The sequence below is a fragment of the Carassius gibelio genome, chromosome B1 (genome assembly GCF_023724105.1).
Source record: "Carassius gibelio isolate Cgi1373 ecotype wild population from Czech Republic chromosome B1, carGib1.2-hapl.c, whole genome shotgun sequence".
Taxonomy (NCBI): domain Eukaryota; kingdom Metazoa; phylum Chordata; class Actinopteri; order Cypriniformes; family Cyprinidae; genus Carassius; species Carassius gibelio.
Genome location: NC_068396.1, coordinates 26,332,745 through 26,354,838, shown reverse-complemented (window position 1 = coordinate 26,354,838; position 22,094 = coordinate 26,332,745). Strand labels below are relative to the sequence as shown.

The 22,094-nt window shown below is 38.7% G+C and overlaps 2 protein-coding genes across 2 annotated transcripts in view; one reads left to right on the top strand and one right to left on the bottom strand.

Moving 5' to 3' along the window:
* Positions 1-22,094, top strand: part of LOC127948770 (catenin alpha-2-like) — a 403,027-nt gene that overhangs the window by 271,176 nt on the left and 109,757 nt on the right. The window lies entirely within an intron of this gene.
* LOC127948771 (leucine-rich repeat transmembrane neuronal protein 1-like) lies at positions 3,771-8,398 on the bottom strand. Its single transcript, XM_052545462.1, has one exon. The coding sequence runs from the start codon at positions 7,334-7,336 to the stop codon at positions 5,762-5,764; it is 1,575 nt and encodes a 524-aa protein (XP_052401422.1). The 5' UTR covers positions 7,337-8,398; the 3' UTR covers positions 3,771-5,761.

Sequence of the window (22,094 nt, the reverse complement as noted above, 5' to 3'; positions counted from 1 at the left end):
ATTAAAGATCATCATGCCAAACTCGTCAAAAATGCATACTCATCAAAGTCATCAAAAATTCATGAAAGTAGTGTTCATTTGTGAAGATTATCATGATGAACAAAATGTATAAGAATGGAAAACTTTTGGTGGTCACAGAGTTTAGTTTCCGCAGGTATGCTAAAGCTAATGGGGGAAAAAAGGGACATCAGGTTCCTTTTTGTTAAGGCAATAAGGGTGATGCTCACTTCTGGGTTGGCCTACAAAAATAAACACCATCATTGCAACACTCGGTTTGTTTTTAAAGGAAACATAAGGTTACACATAATAGAAACAGCTTTAGTTTGGAGTTTAGAGTTGACAGTTTAAGAATACAGAGAGAGAGAGAGAAATAGAGTGACAAAGACGAATGTTATTGATCCTCTTTATTGTGTCTCTCTCTAGCTTTACTCACAGTATAGACACAGACTGCAATGTATTAATATGTCCTGATCTCTGCAGTGCTCGAAACTCCTCTTGTGCTTTCTCTCTCTCTCACACACAAATGACAATCATCAAAAGTGCTCTCAGGTAGCTCTGTCTCATAAGGGTTTCTGGGAAAAGTCACTCTCAGGGTCAGCAAATAAGTACCACTGTTTTCTCACGTTTCATATATTCTGCATAAATGGAGAACAGCGAGCTGTGTGCTGGGTGCAACCCGTGATATATTCCGCTAACTTGCAGAAAATAACAATCGGCATTGTTTCCACCCTACGACTGTATGCTCAGTTCAGCACCACAAATACGAGAGCAGATGTTCCTGAACGTTAGCTCATTACCATTCATCCATTTGCTATCTGACTTTATGTGGTGTCTAAAGCCATATTATTCATTAATGTAATGCCCAAGCTGTTTACATTGGGTATGACTTAAATTGCAACAGTAGCAGCCTTTTTTATTCAATTATGTGTTGTATTATAAAGTGTTGATGACCTCTTCCCACTCACTTTAGTGTCTCTTCATCTGTTAATAAAGATGTGGGTGTATGTACCCATTTAAATCCATGCAAATTAGTCTTATCTGACACTACGTACATTTATTATATATGGCTATTTGAATGATTTAGTTACATTTTGAAAATGTCACAATGTGCCTGCGGCGATACTTAATGTGACGCCAGTGATGCAGATTCACATAAGAATGATGATGATGATGATGTTGATAATTATAATGATGACTTGGAGAATGATAAATCTGTCTTGTTCAGTTTACTCACGTTCTTATAAAAGCAGGGTCTGTACTATAACTTTATATTGCAAATATTAAGCATGTTATTGACCTGAATGCGTCTATGAGCTGCCGAGGGAACCAACAGTCAATTCTTAAGTCAAAATCTTAATGCTTTCTTCCAGAGTCCCGGTCATTCCTTTGCGTTTTGGCAGGGTATCTGTTTATGTGTGGGTGTTTTATTATGCGAGACCAGAGGAAGGGAATGGCACACAGGGGCATTCAATCAACACTGAGAGACAGCAAGCAAGGTTAATTAATTTGTTAAGCATCTGGTGCTCTATCAAGAGACTCTGATGAAATATCTGGATTTTATGTATGCTGGGATACCGTGACACTTAATCTAGTTTCCCCATATCACCAACCTTCTACGAATTTACGCAAGCCATTCCTTATTTCTTATGAATTGCAATCTGTTTGTGTGATATTTGAGGAAACTAGGAAACGTGGTCTGGGTTGTTAGGCAGCTGACTCTAAGTTTGCTTGATATTAATACTCAGAACTCAGAACTTAATTTATTTGAAGTCTGTGTTTTTTTTTTTTTTTTTTTTCTTAGAAGTTTCTTCTGAACTTCAATGGAAGAATTGAAAAGTGACACAAATGAAACAGTTGTTGACCTACACACAGAACATAGAGATATCAGATTCATGTGGATCGTTTAATCTAGATCATCTGCTCTCTAAGGGTTTTGTTGAGAAATCTTTTGAGTTTATGAAATAGCAGTTTTTTATATATTTTTATTGGAGACTTTGGAACTTAAAAGTTAGTTTATTTTAAATGCTTATTTGATTTAACTTCTCGTACTTAAATAGCTAAAACTAAAATAAAAAAAATGGCATTATGTGGGAAAAAAAAGACAAATGCTAGCAGCCAAATTACTAAAACTGTAAAATTTAAATGGAAGAGAAATTATAAACATGCAAAATTAATCCAAACATTTATAAAAACTATAATAGTATGACACTTGCACAAAAATAACACTCACATAAGCATAGTTTGTGATGTTGGTGTGTCCTGAAGTTATATAGTCAAACAGGGCTATTCTGTTTTTGTCTTGTAACGTTGAAGACAGACCGTTTGATTTGCAGTCAGACTGTCTGAGATTAATCAGATGATTTGCATAGATTGAGAATTTGGTTTTAATTCTGTAGCTACGTATTTGTAGAGTCTTCTCATCTTGCATTGTTTACCAGTGTTGACCCTCCTGCTGCAACCCTCAAGTACTCACTTGAGATCTTCATGTTCAGATACTACTTGCATGTTGCATGCACAGATATACACACATATAGGCTAATATAGGTCAAAAGCTAATGTATTGCCCCCTACCACTTGGCACAACTGCTTTCCCAAAGACCCAAGGGCTTGCCCCGCTTGAATTCATGTCTTAGTGATCACCCATTGCTGTCTTTCTCTCTCTCTCCACCCCTCTCTGATAGTGCTGGGCATATAGCCAAGCGTTCCCCACACTAATTAGCCAAAATATCAATAAAAGATTGTTGCATAAATAAACCATATTCCCCCACCCCCACCATCTCCTATTTTTCTCTCTGTCAACACTAACACAAGATTACTTATTTATTTATTTTCGTCTGGAAAAAGTAACAAGCAAGAAAGTCTGTAATTGGCTAAAAGCTAGCTGTATCGATCTACCGCAAGCCTCATCAATAACAGTATTAATTATTAGAGTTCATTGTCAGAGCAGTAACTCTAGTTAGAGTTTGAGGGCAGAGGGGTTTGTAAGAAGCTTCAGATAAAACAAAACCTCCCGCCACTTCAAATATTCATTTGCTCCTTGTGAAGAAAAATAGAAAATAATAATAATTAAGGGAAAAGGGAATTCAGAACAACTCCCAGCAGTGCCGAGATGAAATGACAAACATGCAATATTGATACAAAATAAGCTAGAAAGTCTAAAAATAGGCCGCAGAAGCGCTTTGTTTGGAGGATGGCTTAGATTCGTTCAGTGTTGGAAACGAGAAGGGTGAATGTAATCAAACAACTCGCTCTACAGCTCCATTGTTTCCCCCTGTTGCCGGTTGCCTCGTCGCTGGTACGGTTAACAGCTATTGTTAGTGAAAGATTTGTTTTTGTTTTCCTCAATCCAACCACCTGTTTTGAGAAGGGGGATTGTGAATAGCTACAATTTATTTTTTTCCGGCTGTGCAGGGAACAATGCTGTCATCATTGTGTTAATGCTATGAATCCTGCCACTCAGTCAAATAGAGGTTTTTTTTTTTTTGAGGTTTTTTTTTTAATGCTCTCCAGAGGATTCATTAAAAAACCAACTACACATCGGAGTGTACATATTTACGGCTTTGCTTCAAAATATGTCATGAACAGTATCATTCATTCATGAAAAGGGGATAGAAAAGATTGTAGTCCAAGGAGTGTCAGACCAGATGATCTGAATAATGCATTAACGTCTTCACCTGACAGAAAACAAATAAAGTAAACAAAGGAAAAAAAAAAAAAAAAATGAAATACAGCATGACTAGATTAATCAGAAAAGGGCAAAGCGTGTCACATTGCGGATCATTTACAACAGTAGGAATACATTTTATTGGTTTAGCTTGGCTTAGCTTCATATACGCATCAAATACAGTGCTGAAAATAGAACAGTTTCATATCAAGTATTAAAGGATTCAAAGGGGGCGGGACTGTGGAATTCATAATAAAACTGTTTGATTTGTTTGTAAAAAATATTTGTTTAGCCTTACATTGTCCCTTTAAGGCATATCCCAGTCATACATGACAAATTAATACTTCACACATGCAGCTGGTCACAACAAACTCAATTCCACCTTTTTAGAAGAAAAAAAAAAAAAAAAAAAAAAACACCCACTTAAATAGTTAATATTTTTATGCATACACATACAGTACATTCTCTCTCTCTCTCTCTCTCTCTCTCTCTCTCTCTCTCTCTGTCTCTCATACACACACACACACCATCTTCACAGTGGCATGTCCCCTATGCGTACTAAAAAAAAATCCATCATTATAACAGCCAAGTGAGTGAGGTGACAACAGAGTAGATGTAAAGTGAAATCTCCCTTTTTATAATCATCCTGCCTTTGTTGTTTAGTCCAGATACTTTACGCTGTGGTAGTAATCCTGAGCTGAGCTAAGAGACTGCATATAGATAAGCAACAGGCGTATACACATACGAACACACACAAAGCCTGGGCAAGAGAAATTCAAGGGCTTGTTGCTGCTGCGGTATCTCGTCATCCTCTACTGCTGGTATGAACACTAGGGAGCAGCCTGTACCTTCTCTCAGAGGTCCTGTGCTTTCACCAGCGCAATAGCCACTGATGCGGACTGCACACAATCTAACAATCCGACAGGATGATCTCTCACAAAGTAACAACAGCTTACCACAGGACATCTTTTAAAGAAACGTCACATTTAAACAGAAAGCCACAATTAAATATACATCTAGAATTTGGCTAGCCTTTTTTCGTGGGAAAAAAAATAAATAAATAAATAAAAAACAAACATAATGGATAATTAATCACACCCATTTCAAGTACATTGAGATTTAAAGGCTGTGAAGTCTGTCAAAGCAGTGAAGGGAATGAAGGTCTTAGACACTCCTTGTCTTGTTTATTTGCACAGCACACAAATGTTTGACTTTATCATGTGAGATCCCATCAGACCGCGTCAGCCTGTTTTGTTTTTTGCTAGTTTGTTTAATCTATTCAGGATAGGTACAAGAGGGGCAACTGCAAACAGCCATAGCAATCAAGCTTTGCACAGTGATTATATCTCAGGGAGAGACGAGGAGATCTGAATCTTAGACTGAGGCTTAACATTTCAAATGAAGTGAAGCGCTCCCAACTGCCCTGCTTATTTACATCCTGCGATACTGCAGAGCTTTCTGAACATCTTTCCCCGCGATCACAGACAAATAAAAAAAAAAAAGAAAGCCAATCCTCCAACTCACCTGCAATAATGAGTACTGTGAATTGCAATTCATTTATTTAAACATTTGTGTTTTCCTCTGTTTTTTTTTTCTCTCCATAGATTACAAAAGAAATAGGATAACATCTTGCATTTTATCCCCACTCTTGCATTTCTGCTGTTAACATATTTTACATATTATCTTTTTTTAAGGGTTTCTTTGTTTTGTTGTTTTCATCTCCAATTTTGTCTATTTGTGACCACAGTAAAAATGTTGTTCTGGATTTTGTTCTGGGTGTCTTTGATAGCTTTAGAAAGTCCTAGAATATCCTGAAGTAGAAAGACACATTAAAGCTCAAATATCCGAGCAGCCAGGACAGGTCAACATAATTATTCCACATATTTTGCATCAAGTACACAGGTGTGAGAGTCAGCTTCTCCCACAAGGCTTTTGAGGATGTTGCAACAAGCACTAAATCCCTGTTTTTAGTCCATTTGCACTTGAGAAATGTTAACCTCCTCCTGAGTGCAGCAAAATGAGTTGCCAAGTTAACATGTGTTCCACATCCATTCATACTTTGAAACCACTGACTTTTAAAAATGGCACGGGTGAATATCACACCTCGCACTCTCGAGATGCCTGCTGCTGGCATGTGCAAGAGCCGTACTCGTTGATGATGACAAGTGCCCCCTCAATATTGTTGGGTTTGTAGTCAACGTAGTACTCGGATGCAGACGTAGTAGCCATCTGCTGCATGGTCTGCTTCTGCTTCTGCTTGCGACGCTGGCTGGTGAAGCACTGCCTCAACTGCCTGATGCCTGCTGGGAAACATTTCCAGGACACATAGAGCATGAGGACCATGATCAGGAAGGAGAAAATAAGGGCCATGGTGCCTGTCACCACCTTGTGAATCTGCATGGTGCTCTCCAGGTCATCAGCAGACACAGTCACTGTTAAGGAGTTGGTCACCACTTCCCCGCCCTCCACATCCTGCAGGTCGTAAGGGTTTCTCGTCGGGCCATCATATATGAAGCCTCTGGCATGGTTTCTGGTAGCTGTGAAGATCTGCGTTGTTACTTCCACATTGTCCTCGCATAACTGGAAAGCATAGACGGCATCCAGAATGTCCTCACCCTGTGCGATGTCTGGGCTGGCGCACAGCAGGCCACTGTCACGTTGTCCCTGGAAGTTGCTGAGCCAGGAAGCCAAGGCACAGACATTCCTGCTGCATTCCCAGTCATTTCCCGACAGAGTGATGCTGGTCAGGGATGTCCATGAGTCCAAAATCCGCTGATCTATGTAAGTGAGTTTATTAGAGTCCAGCATAAGAGTGTTAAGCTTGGGGACACTCTCGAACACATGTGGCTCAATGTACTCAATCTCATTGTTGGAGAAGTCAATTTTCTCCAAATGGTCCCAGGTCCAGTCAAGGGTGCTGACCACAATGGTGGCCTTATTGTTTCGCATGTAGAGGGTCCGCAGGGATATGAGGCGGGGGAAATGGGCCAGATTGACTTTCACCAACTCGTTGTGCTCCAGATGCAGCTCAGTGAGCTTGAAGAGTCCGGCAAATGAATTACGTGCCAGGCTCTGCAGCTGGTTGTAACCCAGATCCAGGAATTGCATGCTCCTGCAATCCTGGAAAATCCGCACAGGGATGAATTTAAGGGCATTGTAGCGCAAATGTAAATTGGTAAGCTTCCTAAGGCCATGGAAAAGGTCTGGCTCCAAGGATTGAAGTCTGTTATAGGATAAATCCAGTATTCGTAGGTTGGGCAGAGGTCTGAAGGTCCCGTTGGGCAGGCTCTCTATCCGGTTGGTGCTCAGATCTAACTCTTTAACCCTTCGCAACCTCTCGAAGGCATTCTCTTCCACAATCTCAATGTTGTTATGGTCCAAGAATAGCCAGGTAAGCTGCGACAGGCCCACAAAGTTCCCCTCCCGCAGCTCAGAGATGTTATTCTCGCGCAGGGACAAACCAATGGCGCTGCTCAGGTTTTGGGGGATGTCAGTCAGATTGAACCCTTCACAATACAGCAGCTTGTTGTCGCATCGGCACGGCCTCGGACAGCTCCCCCCCACCAGTGGAACTATTTTCAGAACAATTCCGAGGGAGCACAGTATTAGCCCAGGGGGCTTCCTTAGCGGCCACTTTAGGTATAGACCAATTAGGAGGAAATCCATTAGCATGAATATCCTGCAGTGTCGTAGAGAAAAAGTCCATTGAATCTTTCAGATCTTGGTCATTTTGGGTTTTGTGATTTGTAACTCCCCAAGTCTTTTCAGGTGATGTGTATTTCTAGAAAATATGGATGGTGATTTGTTACTTAAAGAATCAAGAAATCCTGCCACGTCGAAAGGAGAAGAACGACGGCAAATAAACGACAACTCGCTTTGCTCATGTTAGATCAGAGAAAGGAAAAGAGAGACGTAGGTACAAAAAAAAAATTGCGGTCTTCGAGAATCAATCTCACATGAAAGGATGCCTACTCACCCCTTTCCAGAGGCTGACAACCTCTATTCAGTTGATCCCTTTGTGCCGACACTAATTATGTGCGAAACTAAAAAAGACCCCAGTGTGGTACAAATTCAGCCCCCCCCTCCTTTTCATCGGACACCAGATCCTGGCAGACTTACAATGTCTTAGTTCTCCTCATGTGAAAGAGCCAAAAAGAGAACGAATCCAAGTGGCATTCAGCAGGCTGATAGGAAGTGCAAGTTTCCCGGGCTGCATGCATGAGCGCTGTCCTCTCTCCGTCGTTCCTCTGCATTGACTGCTGCGCCGGTCTGTGGGAGAGACACGCACGAAGGAGGGAATAATCCTCTCCAAACTCTCACTCTCCCTTTTTTCCTCCCTTCTCGTCAAAGGCTCCCGATCTGTCGTCGCAAATCACCATCCATAACCTAAAGTGATCACTGACCTGCACAATGTACATTGAGTGAACCTCGTTGACATTCTGTCAGTGCTCGTTTAGTTTCTTCCCAATTACACACATGCAAAAGCTGTGCGATCAGCATCATATGGCTCTCTTTTTTTTATTTTTCCTGTCCTTTTTAATTCTTTGTATAGCAGTGATATCCAAAGATCATTGATGAAAGTATGTCTGGTAAGACTCAAATCTTCAGCAATGTCATCTTTGTATGAAGCTCATTTCCTGTGAGCTGCGGAGGCTGTAGATGCTGAGGTTGAAGGCAGGCGAGGTGTAGGGAGGAGAGAGATGCCCGATCCCTTGCAGCAGACTAGTGCTCTGGCAGTGCATGCAGAAACACCTTCTGTTCACTGAGTGTCGTAAGCCACTCACAATTCAGCCCAGGCACTCTCTCTCTCTCTCTCTCTCTCTCTCTCTCTCTCTCTCTCTCTCTCTCTCTCTCTCCCTCCCACCCTCCACCTCCTCCTGCTGCTCTTCTGCTCACCCTTTTTTCTTCAATGCTCTCTTTCTTTTTCTTTATTTCCTTCTTGCTCCCTCTCTTTTTTCGGAGCCTGAGACAATTTGATATTTAATAGAGGCTGGGCTTAAACTATGGTTTAAATGAAGCACACAACTGAAACATTAAAACAACCCCCCCCCCCCCCCCCCTTCGCTTTCTAAATTGGAACATGCCATCTATCTGCCATCGTCTACTGTTTTGTAGTATATGGTTTCCTTATTATTGCAGATTAATATTCTTCTAATGACTTAAGCAGTGTGTCAATTCCCTGTGGTTTGATGTTTTGAAAGTCTTGCGTAGACAAGGATAATTACATTTTTTGTAATGGATTATTATTATTATTATCTGTTATTATAGGCAGCACCCAAAATGACTATCTGCTTACTCATTAGAAAGTGTTGTATATATAAATGGTTAGTATAGAATTTTAAGCAAATGTTCAACTCTGGTTGGCATCAACAACATTCAGCTTTCTTAAATCTAGATTTGTATTATTGATTGATTTTTAAGACTTGATAAATAACATCATGCCACTATGTGAGTTCCAATGGCTAGTCACTCTTGCTAGCCGATGAGCTATCCTAAACCAATACTGATACAGTCTCTGAGCGAGATTAATGTGTTTTTTGCCAGACTCCAAGCGGACCATCAGAGTGCGTTCAAAATGGCATTGTAGTGTTAGCATTGCCTTTTCATACTGTTAGGTTATTGAAAAATGAGCTTGTGCACGGTGAGCGTGGTAATGGCATTGCACACCATATGTCATAGCGGTTAGCTGGTGGTACACATAAGCTCAGATATAGTCCACGGTTTGGCAACTCCCCTCTTCTCCCCCTTATGCCTGATCCCCACCCTCACACGCCCTCATTGGCCTAGTCCTAAACCCGAATCACTACATTTGCATTGCATAATGCCTCCTGCCCGGGCTTGTTTATCACAGCCATTTCAAGTCTACACCAATTGGAATACAGATATCATCTGTTGCCACTTAGCCAAGCTTACATAAATATTCTGCTCAGGAGTCTTGTTGCAGTGCACCGTGGATTGCAGTCCCCAGGCTTGTCATTTTATTCCGATTAATTTTCAAGGACAATGAGCTGTGACGATCCTGTACATGAAGCTAGCATGCATCTGTTGGTTTGCCTGCTTTCTGATGGCTCTCATAATTTTATGATCAGTCTTTTCCTTTGCACATTGTGAAATATGAATTAATCTCATGTTGAAAATATGTCACACACAGTTTCCTTAGTCCGATAATTGGCACAGGAGTCTCTAAACAAGGGCAAGTAAAAAGTATTACCTTTACTCACGACTAAAACTCCTACGAATTGAGAAAAAAAGCCCAGTAAGCTTAACTCTCTTAATCTCTCTCTCTCTCTCTCTCTCTCTTTGTTAGCATAGACTTGAGAGAAACACAGGGGTATTGGGCCAGCCTCAGTCTGCTTTTGTGGTAAAACCAACAAATTTTAAAGAAGCTGACAGGACGGCAACTATTTTTAGCACATCCAAATTGTACCCCATTGTATCTCAAAGAAAATAAAAAATCCACAGCAAATTGTACATTTGTTTTCTATTCTCCAGGTGATTATAGGACCTAACATCATTTCTCTGCTGTTTTTAAATCTATTTCCTATTTTGTATTTAAAAACCCTACAACTGTGGCCGCCCCAAAGCCTTATCTGTCTCTCCTCCACCTTGCCCATCACTCTTTAGCTGTAATAAATGGGTGCACCATCAGCTAATGACTTGGTGCCCAGTAATGACTTGACACAGCGATGAGATAATGTGAGAATTCAAACCACTCCTGAAAGTGACTCTGAGGCACTTTTGGCTAGAGTGATCATAAACGAGATGTGGTCCCTCTTTTATCATCTAATATTAGGTTTATTTTATTTCACCCTTATTTTGGGTACCAACCCCCCCCCCCCCCCCCAAAAAAAAAAAGGACTATGATAAGTGCATTTTTAAAGTGCTATTGTCAAAATAATTGTATTGATGTCGAGATATAACTACGCATTTTCAGTGTTCAACAAATTATTATTTTTAAATGTATTTATTTACTTTTTTTTCAGTGTTTAAAGTACAATTGTGTCTATATTGTATACACCATGCAATTTACAGCACTTCGATAGATCTCAAAGGCATCTTGCTTGAAAGATATGACTCATCTTCCATACTTAATAGAGACGAGACATGAACAAAGGAGGTGGACCTGAAATTATTCAGAGCATCAATTAGATGTGCATTGTGTTTATGCATTATACACCTAATCGATATCTTGTTATGTTCGATGGCAAATGTTTTATGCGTCATTAAGTGTTTAGCCACACATTCTCGTATCCGGTTGAGCTAACCCATTAAACTGGTAACACTGAAGTCCACTGTAGTGCTCCTGCAATTATAATGTATACCTGCTTTGCCCAATCCTGATGAGACTTAAAATGGCCACACTTGCCAGGCAGAGCACAGTATTTAGGGAAGGGTTCAGTCAATGGCTCTGCTGTGGATTAGCAGTGCTGACAGTGAGGTCTACTTACTTGCCTCGGTCATGCTGCAGAGATTTGCATGCAGACCTGCACAAAGTTACTACTATTCCTTACCACTGGAAGCATTGCCTTGAAATGTCTGGTCTTTTTTTCCTCTATCTCTCTTTCTCTCTAACGTCTTGGATAATAGACTACTGGTGCAAAAAATAAAAGTCACCCATTTCCCCAAGGACCTGACTCCACAGGTCTGCTCTCAGATGAGTATGAAGGAGTCACATCTCTCAGTGGGCCATTTGGACACTGTGAGTCATCAAAGGAACGTGGAGGTCTTTGTGGAAACAGTGAGTCCTCCTGAGTGACCCTCCTCACTGCTCATTGTGCCATTGTGCTGGTTTTGGATTGAAGGGCCTCATTAATGCAAGTGGGATACTTTGAGTTGTCAGAACAAAACAACATGGGGAATATTCACACCTCTCTCTTTCCATCTGTGCCATTCACCTACTTTTTTCTTAGATGAAGACATTTTCACTGGACCTGTGCAGAATATGCACTCAAAGATGGAAATGAAGCAGATTTGGGAAGAAACTGAGCCGTTGCCATTAATACAATTCTACAAATTCCTCACCACTTGCAAGTTGCATTCATTTGTTTTTCCTAATTATAATTGCAAATTGTTTTTAACAAATGTTGTGTAAATAAGTTATACATTTAAATATTTTTTTCATTAAGGTACTTTTCAATATTCATAAGCCCATTACTCTCAGCTCCATTTAATATCGTATTTATATCACTTCGCTTTTTTTTTCTTTTTTCTTTTCCTCTCAACAGGAGGACTGAGTATACCAGTATCTGAGTATAAGCTTGTGTGGCTCAGATGCATATTCAAGTGTGAGTGGTGGTAAATGTTATCCTTGGTCAACTGATATGATTTTGATCAAATAAATACAGCCTTAAATCTCTAACAAACAACTAGCGACAGACTAGAAGTCATTCATTTTCAATGTAAAGTAATAAGGGAGCTGTTTGGAGTGTAGAGGTGAAAGGCAACAATTGTATATGAAAGTCGGAGATGGTGAAAAGGCTGCTTTAATGGTAGTACATTAACCATGCATTAATTTGATCAGGAACACAATAAGAGCCATAAGAAAGTTAGAAAGCTCAAAAGTTAATGCATCATTGCTGAATAGAAATACTAATTTCTTTCAAAACAAAACAAAATTGTAACAGCAAACTTTTGAATGGTAGCATATGTGTGCACATACAGTACACACACACACACACACACACACACACACACACACAGAAACTAAAATTATGTGTTGACTGTACAGTCTGCTTGGATAATATGAATGTAATCACTAATATTTTTTTACAGTATGTTAGCCTTTAAAAACCGAATAGTCTGAAAGTAATTTTCCTAAGGTAGCACTTTTAAAAATAAGTATCATAATTGTAAAGATCCAGAAGCCTTTGCTGTTCAGCCTCATTCCCTAGCCGGTTCCTGCCCTAAGGCTAAAGGGTTATTGATTTGGCTCTCTAAGCAACTCCATTTCCACTGAGAGTTTCTTTCTGTGAACCACAGCTGAGGCCTCCTGACCAAGGTACTTTGGTGTGATAAAATTTGTAGTGCTAGTTCAGCCAAGCCACACTTCATGTGTGTGTGCTGCTACCTATAGTCATGATGTATTTGTGTTGATTGAATTCATTATATATTATAAAATAATGTATCTGATAAGTTTAAATTAATAAGTTGTACCAGAAGCTATTTGCTTATTGCAGTTGCAAAATAAGGCATTATAAAATATAGAGTGAATCATTATGATGGAGCTTTGCTGTAGTCAATTTTAAGGTTTAGATTTGAATCAATTTATGATCAATTATGACCTGATCCATTCAATGTGGAAAAAATAGTACCGTTTAATCACGCATAACTATGAAGCTCCCGACTTTTGGAACAGATTGAGATATGTGTGATTTATTTAATATGTTGTTTTGTAATGTTATCAGATTTTTCCGGATTTGAGGATTCTTTGTTTTGGCATACGATCTTCCACCAGCCTGGGTCTGTTTTTTTGGCTTTAAGCAATTTAACTTAATCCCATCTCAGTGCTTCTTGAATATCCTCATTGTACTGTAAAAAGCATGTAGATCCACTGAAACAGCCATACAGCTTATCCTGATTCCTGATGTTGACTAGCATCTCTTTGATCTAACTCCCATTAGTGACAATGGATATTAGGCAGTCACCATTAAACATGCAAAAAAGAACCACATCGTAAATGGATAATATGTGGACTTTGATATGTATATTGAGATAGCTGGATTGAGACATGAATTTTGCATATTTCGTCTGTCATTCCTATCACAAAGCAATTTGTTAGTACAAGTCAGGTGTTATCTTCATGGTTGGCTATAAATCCTGCTCATGAATCAGTCGTTGAATCACACAATGAATCATATTTTTTTCCCTAGTCTCTGTCTGCAGTTGTCAATATTGTTTCACCCCTTGTCTTTAAATGACAATGTCACTAGGGCTTGTCACACAAGTTCATGCTAGTGGGCAGGTCTTCATGTCGCCTGACAATTAACAGCATCTTCTATTAAAAGTCTCTCTGGTAATGTGTTATTGAGCCCAGCGGTGGCTAAAAAGGGGTCTCTGGGTGTATAATGTGGTTAATGCCTAATTGGCCCTCTACTGAGATAATGTGGAGGAATGACAATAAAGGGTCAGGCCTGACTGAGGCTTACCCTTCCTGTGAGGAGGGAGAGAGGGGACCATGGAGCTTACAGTGAGCTGGAGCTTTCACCATTACAGCTGATCCCATTCTGTGTAGCCAGTGGAAAGGAGAAAAGACAAGAGTGTGTTGTATATTGGGTAATAACATGATGGTTGCCAACCAGAAGGTTGCTGGTTTGATGCCAATTTGGAGTGAGTCATGGTCCATCGCCGTTGTTCCCTTGCCCAATGCACTTAACCTCATTTTGCTCCAGGGGCTTTTGGTTCATGGTGCCATTCAATGGAGACATTATGTGGAAACTCTACTGGCCCTGGTCGTATATTCTGAAGATTCTGAGAAAAAAAAAAAAAAAAAAAAAAAAAAAAAAAAAATATATATATATATATATACAATGTATGTAGCATTTCGTATTTATTTGTTCTACTATAATGCCTTTATCCTATTACTTATAACTAGTTTCTGATTCTTATTTAATTGCTGACTGATTAGTTGTATAGTGAGCTTGTTTTTTGTGTATTCATTTGTTTGTTAAATCATGCATTAATTAATACAGTTATTTAACACTAAAACACATTAACACAAGCCATTTTTATTTCATTTATTCATTCATTCATTGTAGTAGTGAATTTGTTGCTTGTTAATATCTATATTAAAACTATAGATATAGTTTTAGATCGCTAAAATAGATAGCTATTTTTCTTTTAAATATTCCATGAACTCCCAATCACCCATTTGCAGTTCCCTGGGAGTCCCTGACCACGCATTGAAAACCCCTGGGACAGACAGACAGTTTGGACAGGATAGATGTTAGGTTAGAGGAGAGGTGTGTCTGAGAAAAGCAGAATGAAGGGGACTTTTGGAGTAAAAACCTGTAGTTGGTATACTGAGCAATGGGGTTTTCAGTAACCTCTAATCAGTGTTGTACACTCAGAAAGACCGTCATGAAACTACAGCTGGTGGTAGAAACAGAGCTGTCCTGTGCCAATGAAATGCAGACCTGTAACCGCACACTTAAATCAACTTCAGCTCGCAGTGAACCAACTCAAACGTCACTGGTTACAAGAGCTTGACTGGACTCTATCGACACAGACATCACCTCCCTCAAGTGGTGTAAAGCACTCGTGTATGTGTGTGGTAGAGAATTTAGCCAGATCCCAGGAGGATGTGCAGCGCTATATGTGCTCCGATAACCACCTCCAAGTCTCCCAAATGGGAAAATCAATAAAACTTCATCTTTACAGTCTCGGATATTTGCCTGGTGGGAGAATGTGTCACATAGAGCTGTGCCTGAGTGCCCGCTGGGACTGCATGTATATATCAACACGTGTTTGTGTCCATCAGAATCATCATATTTCTCAAGTGGATAAACCCAATTTGACTCTCTTGCTGGAACTGAATTAAAGAAAGTTTAAGTAGAATGATAGAAGTGTGTGTTTAGTTCATCCATTATTTTCCAACCCATGCAGCAACAGGCTGTATTGTGATGATGGATATTATGTGATGCAGGGCCATGCTGAGGGTTCTGGGTATCTGCTGCATCAGTGACTGTTTGAGGGTGGTTAGACAGGGTTCTCCAGCAGAAGACCGGAGTAGACAAAGAAGCAGCATGATCCTAGATTAGTGGTGTTTTGTTTACAGCTCTTAGACACAGACACTCTTCTTAACAATGCATACAAAGCAGTTTCAATAGATTTGTGCCTACTTCAAGCTCTGCCCACAGCCTCTCATTAAAAAAATAAATAAAATTGCTCTAGTGCCTTTTCTAAACTGTGCTGTACCTTATTCTTTTATTGCTGGCCGCCATCACTGTTTGCTCTCTGTCTGAAACCTCTCCTCATGTGTTAGAAACCTAGAAACTTGATGGGGTTTTAATGATAAATAATTACACAAAAGTTTATTAAATCTGTGAAGTCACAAGTAAATGCAATTAAATTTGTCCATGCTACTACTATACTGGAAAACTACGTTTTCTAATTCTGAATTTAAACATAGGTATAACACGCTCATTTGACATTTCTGTGCTATGTGGTCACACAGATGTATTGTTTGCACATGTTTTTAAGCATTGTGCTTTAAAAACAAGGGATTTTAAGCCATTGAAACAATCAGCAGAAAAGAGAACAAATTTTGCTATATATTTTTGCTGCTTTATAGTCCTTAAACTGTTAAATACACTCATTTGTATTTGTCAGAAAGCCAAAAGTATCCTCGTAAACAGTAATAAGAAATCAGCTGAGAAAAAAAATATAATATATAGTCTTATATTACTGCTGTCTGTCCTTCATGTTAATCATATAACCATAGAGAGAAAATGTCTCACTGCTCTTGATTAAATCACTTTTGTAACTTTAATAAGAAATATATATTTAATTTACACTGTGAAAAATATTTTATACATTTGAATACTTTATAAAATGTATGTAGTTTTTCTTATTTATTTTTTCTAAAGCAGTGTTGTTGTCCTATTGCTTATAATTAGTATATTATTCTTATTTAATTGCTCACTGTTTAGTTGTCTAGAGTGAGCTTGAGTTTTTTTTTTTTTTGCATGTATTCATTAATCCGTTTGTTTGTTTGTTTGTCCGTTCGTTCATTCAGTCATTCATTCATTTATGCAGTTATATTAACACTTAAGCACATTAACACTTAAGACATTTTTATTAAGGGTGTTATGATACATGTATTCCTATTAAACCGTTCAGTATGAGACTTTTGGTCCGGAGTGCATTACAAACCGAATGATTCTTTAGACTAATCCTATTATATATGAAAAATAAATGAGCTTAAAGTGTGTGAAAAATAATGTTCTCGGTGCCACTGCACTCAATAATGAAACCCAAATGACGTGACAGGCAACATGATGTCTGCCCCCTGATAACCTCCCCTTGCTGGGGTGCATCGAAAAACGATTAACTTTTATCGGTGATAGCCAGAAATATTACCAAAAACATCAATCATTGGCAATGTTAAGAGTATTTGGCATTTACAAATTAATGCTTAACGTAGGTCTGTTACATTCTTACTTTTATTAAACGCAGGGTAGGTAAAAAATATATAAAAACTTTTTTTTCCAAATTTGTTTAAACTTTATTTATATATCAATACATAATTAAAATGTAAGTACTCTGAAAAAGAAAGTATAAAAAAATTGAGTGTCTGTAGACCTCTCACGACTGTTTTAAAGACAGCTCATTATTTCCATTCACTCCACCCCCTCCCTTCTGGGCTCCTTCCAAAGCCACGCTATAGCTATCATCTTGAGCTAGGCCTATAGATTATTTATCGTCTCTACTACGGCTCGCTAAGTAATGTTATGTTAGCTATATTATGCAGCTACGTGTGCTAATGACACATGCTTCATGAAAAAATAAACAAAAAAATATGTATGATCAAAATACAAAAATAAAGATTTACCTGTCCAGCAGAAATAAAGCCATCAAGGAGTCACTTTTCAGCCCCTTGAGTTCCCTCAGTTCTCGCATTGCTGGAAAGCCACGCCGATATTAACTCACGTTTTATTTCTTTGTTTATCCAAAGACTTTTTGTTCATTGCCTTTTCTTGTACTGTTACTGTCTTCCTTTTTTTGCCTGGTTTGCCTTCACTAACTGCATAGGCCGGTACTGTGAATTTTGCTTGCTGTTTCTCTACAATTGTTTTGGTATTCCTAGGATCCGTGCCTCTTGAATTCCTCAAATCAAACGTACGCGCGCAAGTGGGCAGGTCATGTGTGGCAAAAGTGTGGTTGCCATGGTTGCGAGAGAGTGACAGTCGCCTAAGCCAATCCTATGTTTCGTCCCGAATGGAAATAATGAGCTGTATTTAATACAGATTAAACGGTCTAGAGTCACTCGATTTTTATACTCTTTTTATCAGAGTACTTACATTTTAATTATGGCGCAATGTATTTTGTTTAAAGCACTATATAAATAAAGGTGATTGAATTATGCATTGATATATATAGAAAGTTTAAAAAAATTTGGAAGAAAGTTGTTTATAAATTGTTTACCTACCCTGCCTTTAAGCCTATTATTATTATAAAGTTTATTTTATTATTAAGTTAAAATTACAATAAATTTCCCCTTCATAACTAACATGCTACTAAGAAAAAATAAGCTATTTACTCTTCAATTCAATATTAAAAAAAAAAAAAAATGTCTTTTAAAGGTGGTCTATATACAATGAATTTTACATGAATAAAAAGCTTTAGCATATTTCAAGCATCCACTTTCAAAAACAACTTGTTTAACACAAAATACGTTTATTTATTTATTTTATATGTTCACTATGTACTGGCCACAAGAGGAATGTTAAGGGAATAAAAACATAATCATAATTATTTGCAATATACAGACTTTTGGGGCCCTATCTTGCACCCAGCGCAATTGACTTTGTACACCGACGCATGTGTCATTCCTATTTTGCACCTGCGCAAAGTGCGCTTTTCCCTCCACAGAAGCACGTCGCTAAACTAGTGAATGAACTTGCGCTCCCTGGGCAGTTCAGCGCAAAAAAGGAGGCGTGTTCCGGCGCAAACAATCCCTGGTGCTATTTTGCTGTTCCTTTAAACAATTGCGCCACTGACCAGAAAAAACCTAGTCTAAAGTCAGTGGCGCGTTGTTCATTATGCTATTTTAAGGGCGCATGCTTGACCATAATGTAAAGCGTGCACAACTCGCATACACTTTGCTCATGTAATCTACACAGATGCAACAGTTATTTTTGCAAATCATAAATTGTTACACTAAAACAATATTAACACATGAGATGACGGAAATCATTGTGGTGTGCCACGAAGATGTGAAAAAAATAGGCATAAATCTAGCTTACAAATTATTCAGGCTAATTGTAGTAATTAAGGATCAGAACTGTTTGCCCAATAGTGGCAAGACATATATGTATATAAGGACATCTAACAAATTGGTTTGTCCGTCAAGAACGAGGAAAAAAAAAATTGATGAAACGATTGTAGCTATTTCCTCCCACGCCTGTTTAACCAACCCTATTTTGGGTGGGTTTCTCCCATCCCCATACAACACAACTTCTCTGTCTTTCACTGCTCTTACAAGAACATCAGTCTCCTCGGCTGTGAACCGCTCATGGCGTGCGCCTGGTAAATACGCCATAATAATAGCAATCCATAATGGCTAAAATCACGTTACGCCCAAACCACACCTATGAATAATGAAGCTACTTCAGACCAACCCATTTTAGATTTGCGCTGGGCGCAAGAGCCATTTATCCCGCCGGGAAAATAGCAACAGCGCCGAGACCCGCCCACAAAGTTACTTGCGCTTCGCGCTTTGACACTTGCGTTTCAGATCGTTAAAATAGGGCCCTTGGTGTGTATGTATAGATATGGTAGAATGTATCTAGAAACTTTTATTGTTATTATTATTATTATTATTATTATTATTATTATTATTATTATTATTATTATATTATTATTATTATTATTATTATTATTATTATTTACATGCATAGTGTGTTAGTGTGCTTTGAGTGTGCCAGAGAATGTGCTTTGCACCAGTCTTGCAAAAGAACTTTGTTTTGAAGTGAGTCAGGCTTTCTGTCGCCAAAAACCTGGAATCTTTGAAATCCCTTGTTGTTCTTTAAGGTAGTACAACACGCATGATTGGATAATATGGCACTGCCTTTTATGTGCTTGTTTATGGTGCAAGGTGAACAAACAATGCAGCACTCTAATAAGCTTAAATCCTTTTATACTTACATATGTTGACATTCTTTATGGGCATATGGGTTTTTTGATGGTTTGTTGTGGGAGGCAACATATCTCGGGCTAGCCAGCCGCTTTAATTACTGCTAAGCTAACACCCCCTTCTATTCTGTGGCCAGCAACCCGCTAGGCAAACACACACACACACACACACACAGTCTCTCTCTCACTCTAAACTTCCCACATACAGTCTTAGCATGTGACACTTTTTCTTGTCATCATCTCACCTGTTGTCATGGTTACCAGCATGGCTTTATTACGGGCCCAATGCACTCACACACAGCTCAGGTTGGGTGGATCCTTCTCGTGCCCTTAGAACCCTTCCAACATACACAGTGCATCATGTTCTCCATCTCAGAGGTTTGTTTGGCTTGCACCCACTGCCACTGTATTTTCATGTGACGTTGAGCACACGCATGTCAGTCAACCTTTAAAGGCAACACTGACTCACAAGACATGAGTGGAAACAAGCGGGAGGGAGAGATGCTTGTCACGATGCCGCTTTGTGAACGTGTGCTTGAGACAAAGGGGAAGAAAAAAACTAGAGCGCTCAGATCGCTTGTTTTACACGCAGTGGGCGTCTTTGAAGAGACTGTTCGAAAATGTGACATGCTTTTCTGATATTAGTTAAGAGCTACGAAAGCCGTCATAGCAGAGACTTACAAACACATTTTGATTATGATGCCTGCCTTCAGATATAAAAGAGTAAATCTCATATCCAAAGCATTGTTTTGATGGGATTAGTTTTTGTAATTGGTGTTTGGGTTACAATAAAGCAATATCACGCAAGCAAAAGTGCTATGATTTAATGCAGCAGTGTGATTGCAATTTTATTTCATTTTTTAAAAGAATTCTTATTTGATCAAATATATAAAAAACAATAATAATTGTATTAGGCTGTATTTACCTTATATTTACCTAAATTATTCTAGAACCTTAATTAATTAATTTAAATATTGCAACCTTAGTACTTGATTTATTTAATATATTTTTTGTGACGATATACACTGCTTTTTTTGTCATCACTTTTGTTTGTTTTAAAATAAATAAATAAATGAAATAAAGGAATTAATGATCTAAACTTTTGAACAGTAATACATACAATCACACTTGATGCATCCACTATAGTTGACAGTCTGAGCAGTTTCTCTACTCATTGAATACATTTTCTTTTAACATGGGATGCCAGTAGCACAACTAACTGTTATTGTATCCAGGCAAATGTTGGCAAAAAGGTTAAAATTCATAATGAATGTGCGCCAGGCAGAGTAACAAAAAAATGTGGCTTAAGGTATTCGACAAAGGTCAAAATAAATGAGGGGAAGCATTGTAAAAAGTATATAATTTACCAGGATCATAGACATTCCTATCCAGCCAGTATTAGATTTCTCAGAGGACGCATGAGTAAGTCAAAAAATAAATAGACGAATAAACCCTGGGTAATTTGCTCTGTAATTTGTTGGTTGTGTGGGAAGAACACAGACAGGTTCATATCAGATGGGTTTAAAATCACAAAGGATGTCAATCAAACACCCTTAGAGAAAACTTGTCCCATAGCAGTAAGGCTTAATTTTGTTCACTGGACTGGCTTCACAGGTCCCAGATAATGAGTGTTATGCAATATGTAAATCTTTCTCATTCACGTAAACTCCTCAGTAGGCCACATTTAATTAGTGTAAATTTTACTGACGAAGGCTGAAATGGTCTGGATGCCTCTTACTTCAGGTGCTTTGGAAAGTGACAGAGTCAGAGCGAAAGCCTCTCTCCCCCTCTCTCAAATGGTGACAAGAAGAGCACTTTAATGAATATTTACGTTCCTCCTTTTTAGAATTTTGTAATTAGACACTTGGCTTTCTCTCACAGGGAAATCAAAGTCAATAATTGCTCTGCTTTTTGATGGCGACGTGACTCAGTCGTTTTGAGTCTGCGTCGCAATGAGAGATGGAAGAGTTGAAGTTTTTGTCACAGTCTCTACCTTGAGCTCCACTTAGAGCTGTGGTGCCTGTGTGGGCAGTTTGAGTTTGAATCTGGCCTCTACATTGTTTCCTGTCATCCTTTTCACTTCACTAAAATCAATTAAATTGCAAAACTGTACATCCAGCTTTTTGTTAATGAGGTCACTGCCAGGTTGGGCAGTGTAACATTAATACAGCTACATTAACAAATTATGCATGTCAAGTACCAAATATCACAAAATAATATTGGAATTAATTTGATGAGAAAATACTTATTGTAATTATTTATTAGTTATTAACTATTTCTTCATAAAAAATGGTTTAATTTTTTTTTTTTTTTTTTTTTTTTTTCTCAGTGTAATTGTTGTCACAGGAATATCGCCAGTTTTACAAAATCTCGACCTTTCTACCATCCCATTATTAAGCCCAGCCTGCCAGACTGTCCGGACTTTCTGTCTTCCCCTCATCTTTGTGTTCTGTTCAGATGGCAGCATGTGATGAGCTGTGCATTTTCAAGCCAATCACCTATTAGCTGTAGTTAAGGGTCCAGGAAGTGGAGATCCCGGGGGCCGCTGGTCTTTCTGAGGCTGTCCACACATGGCAGT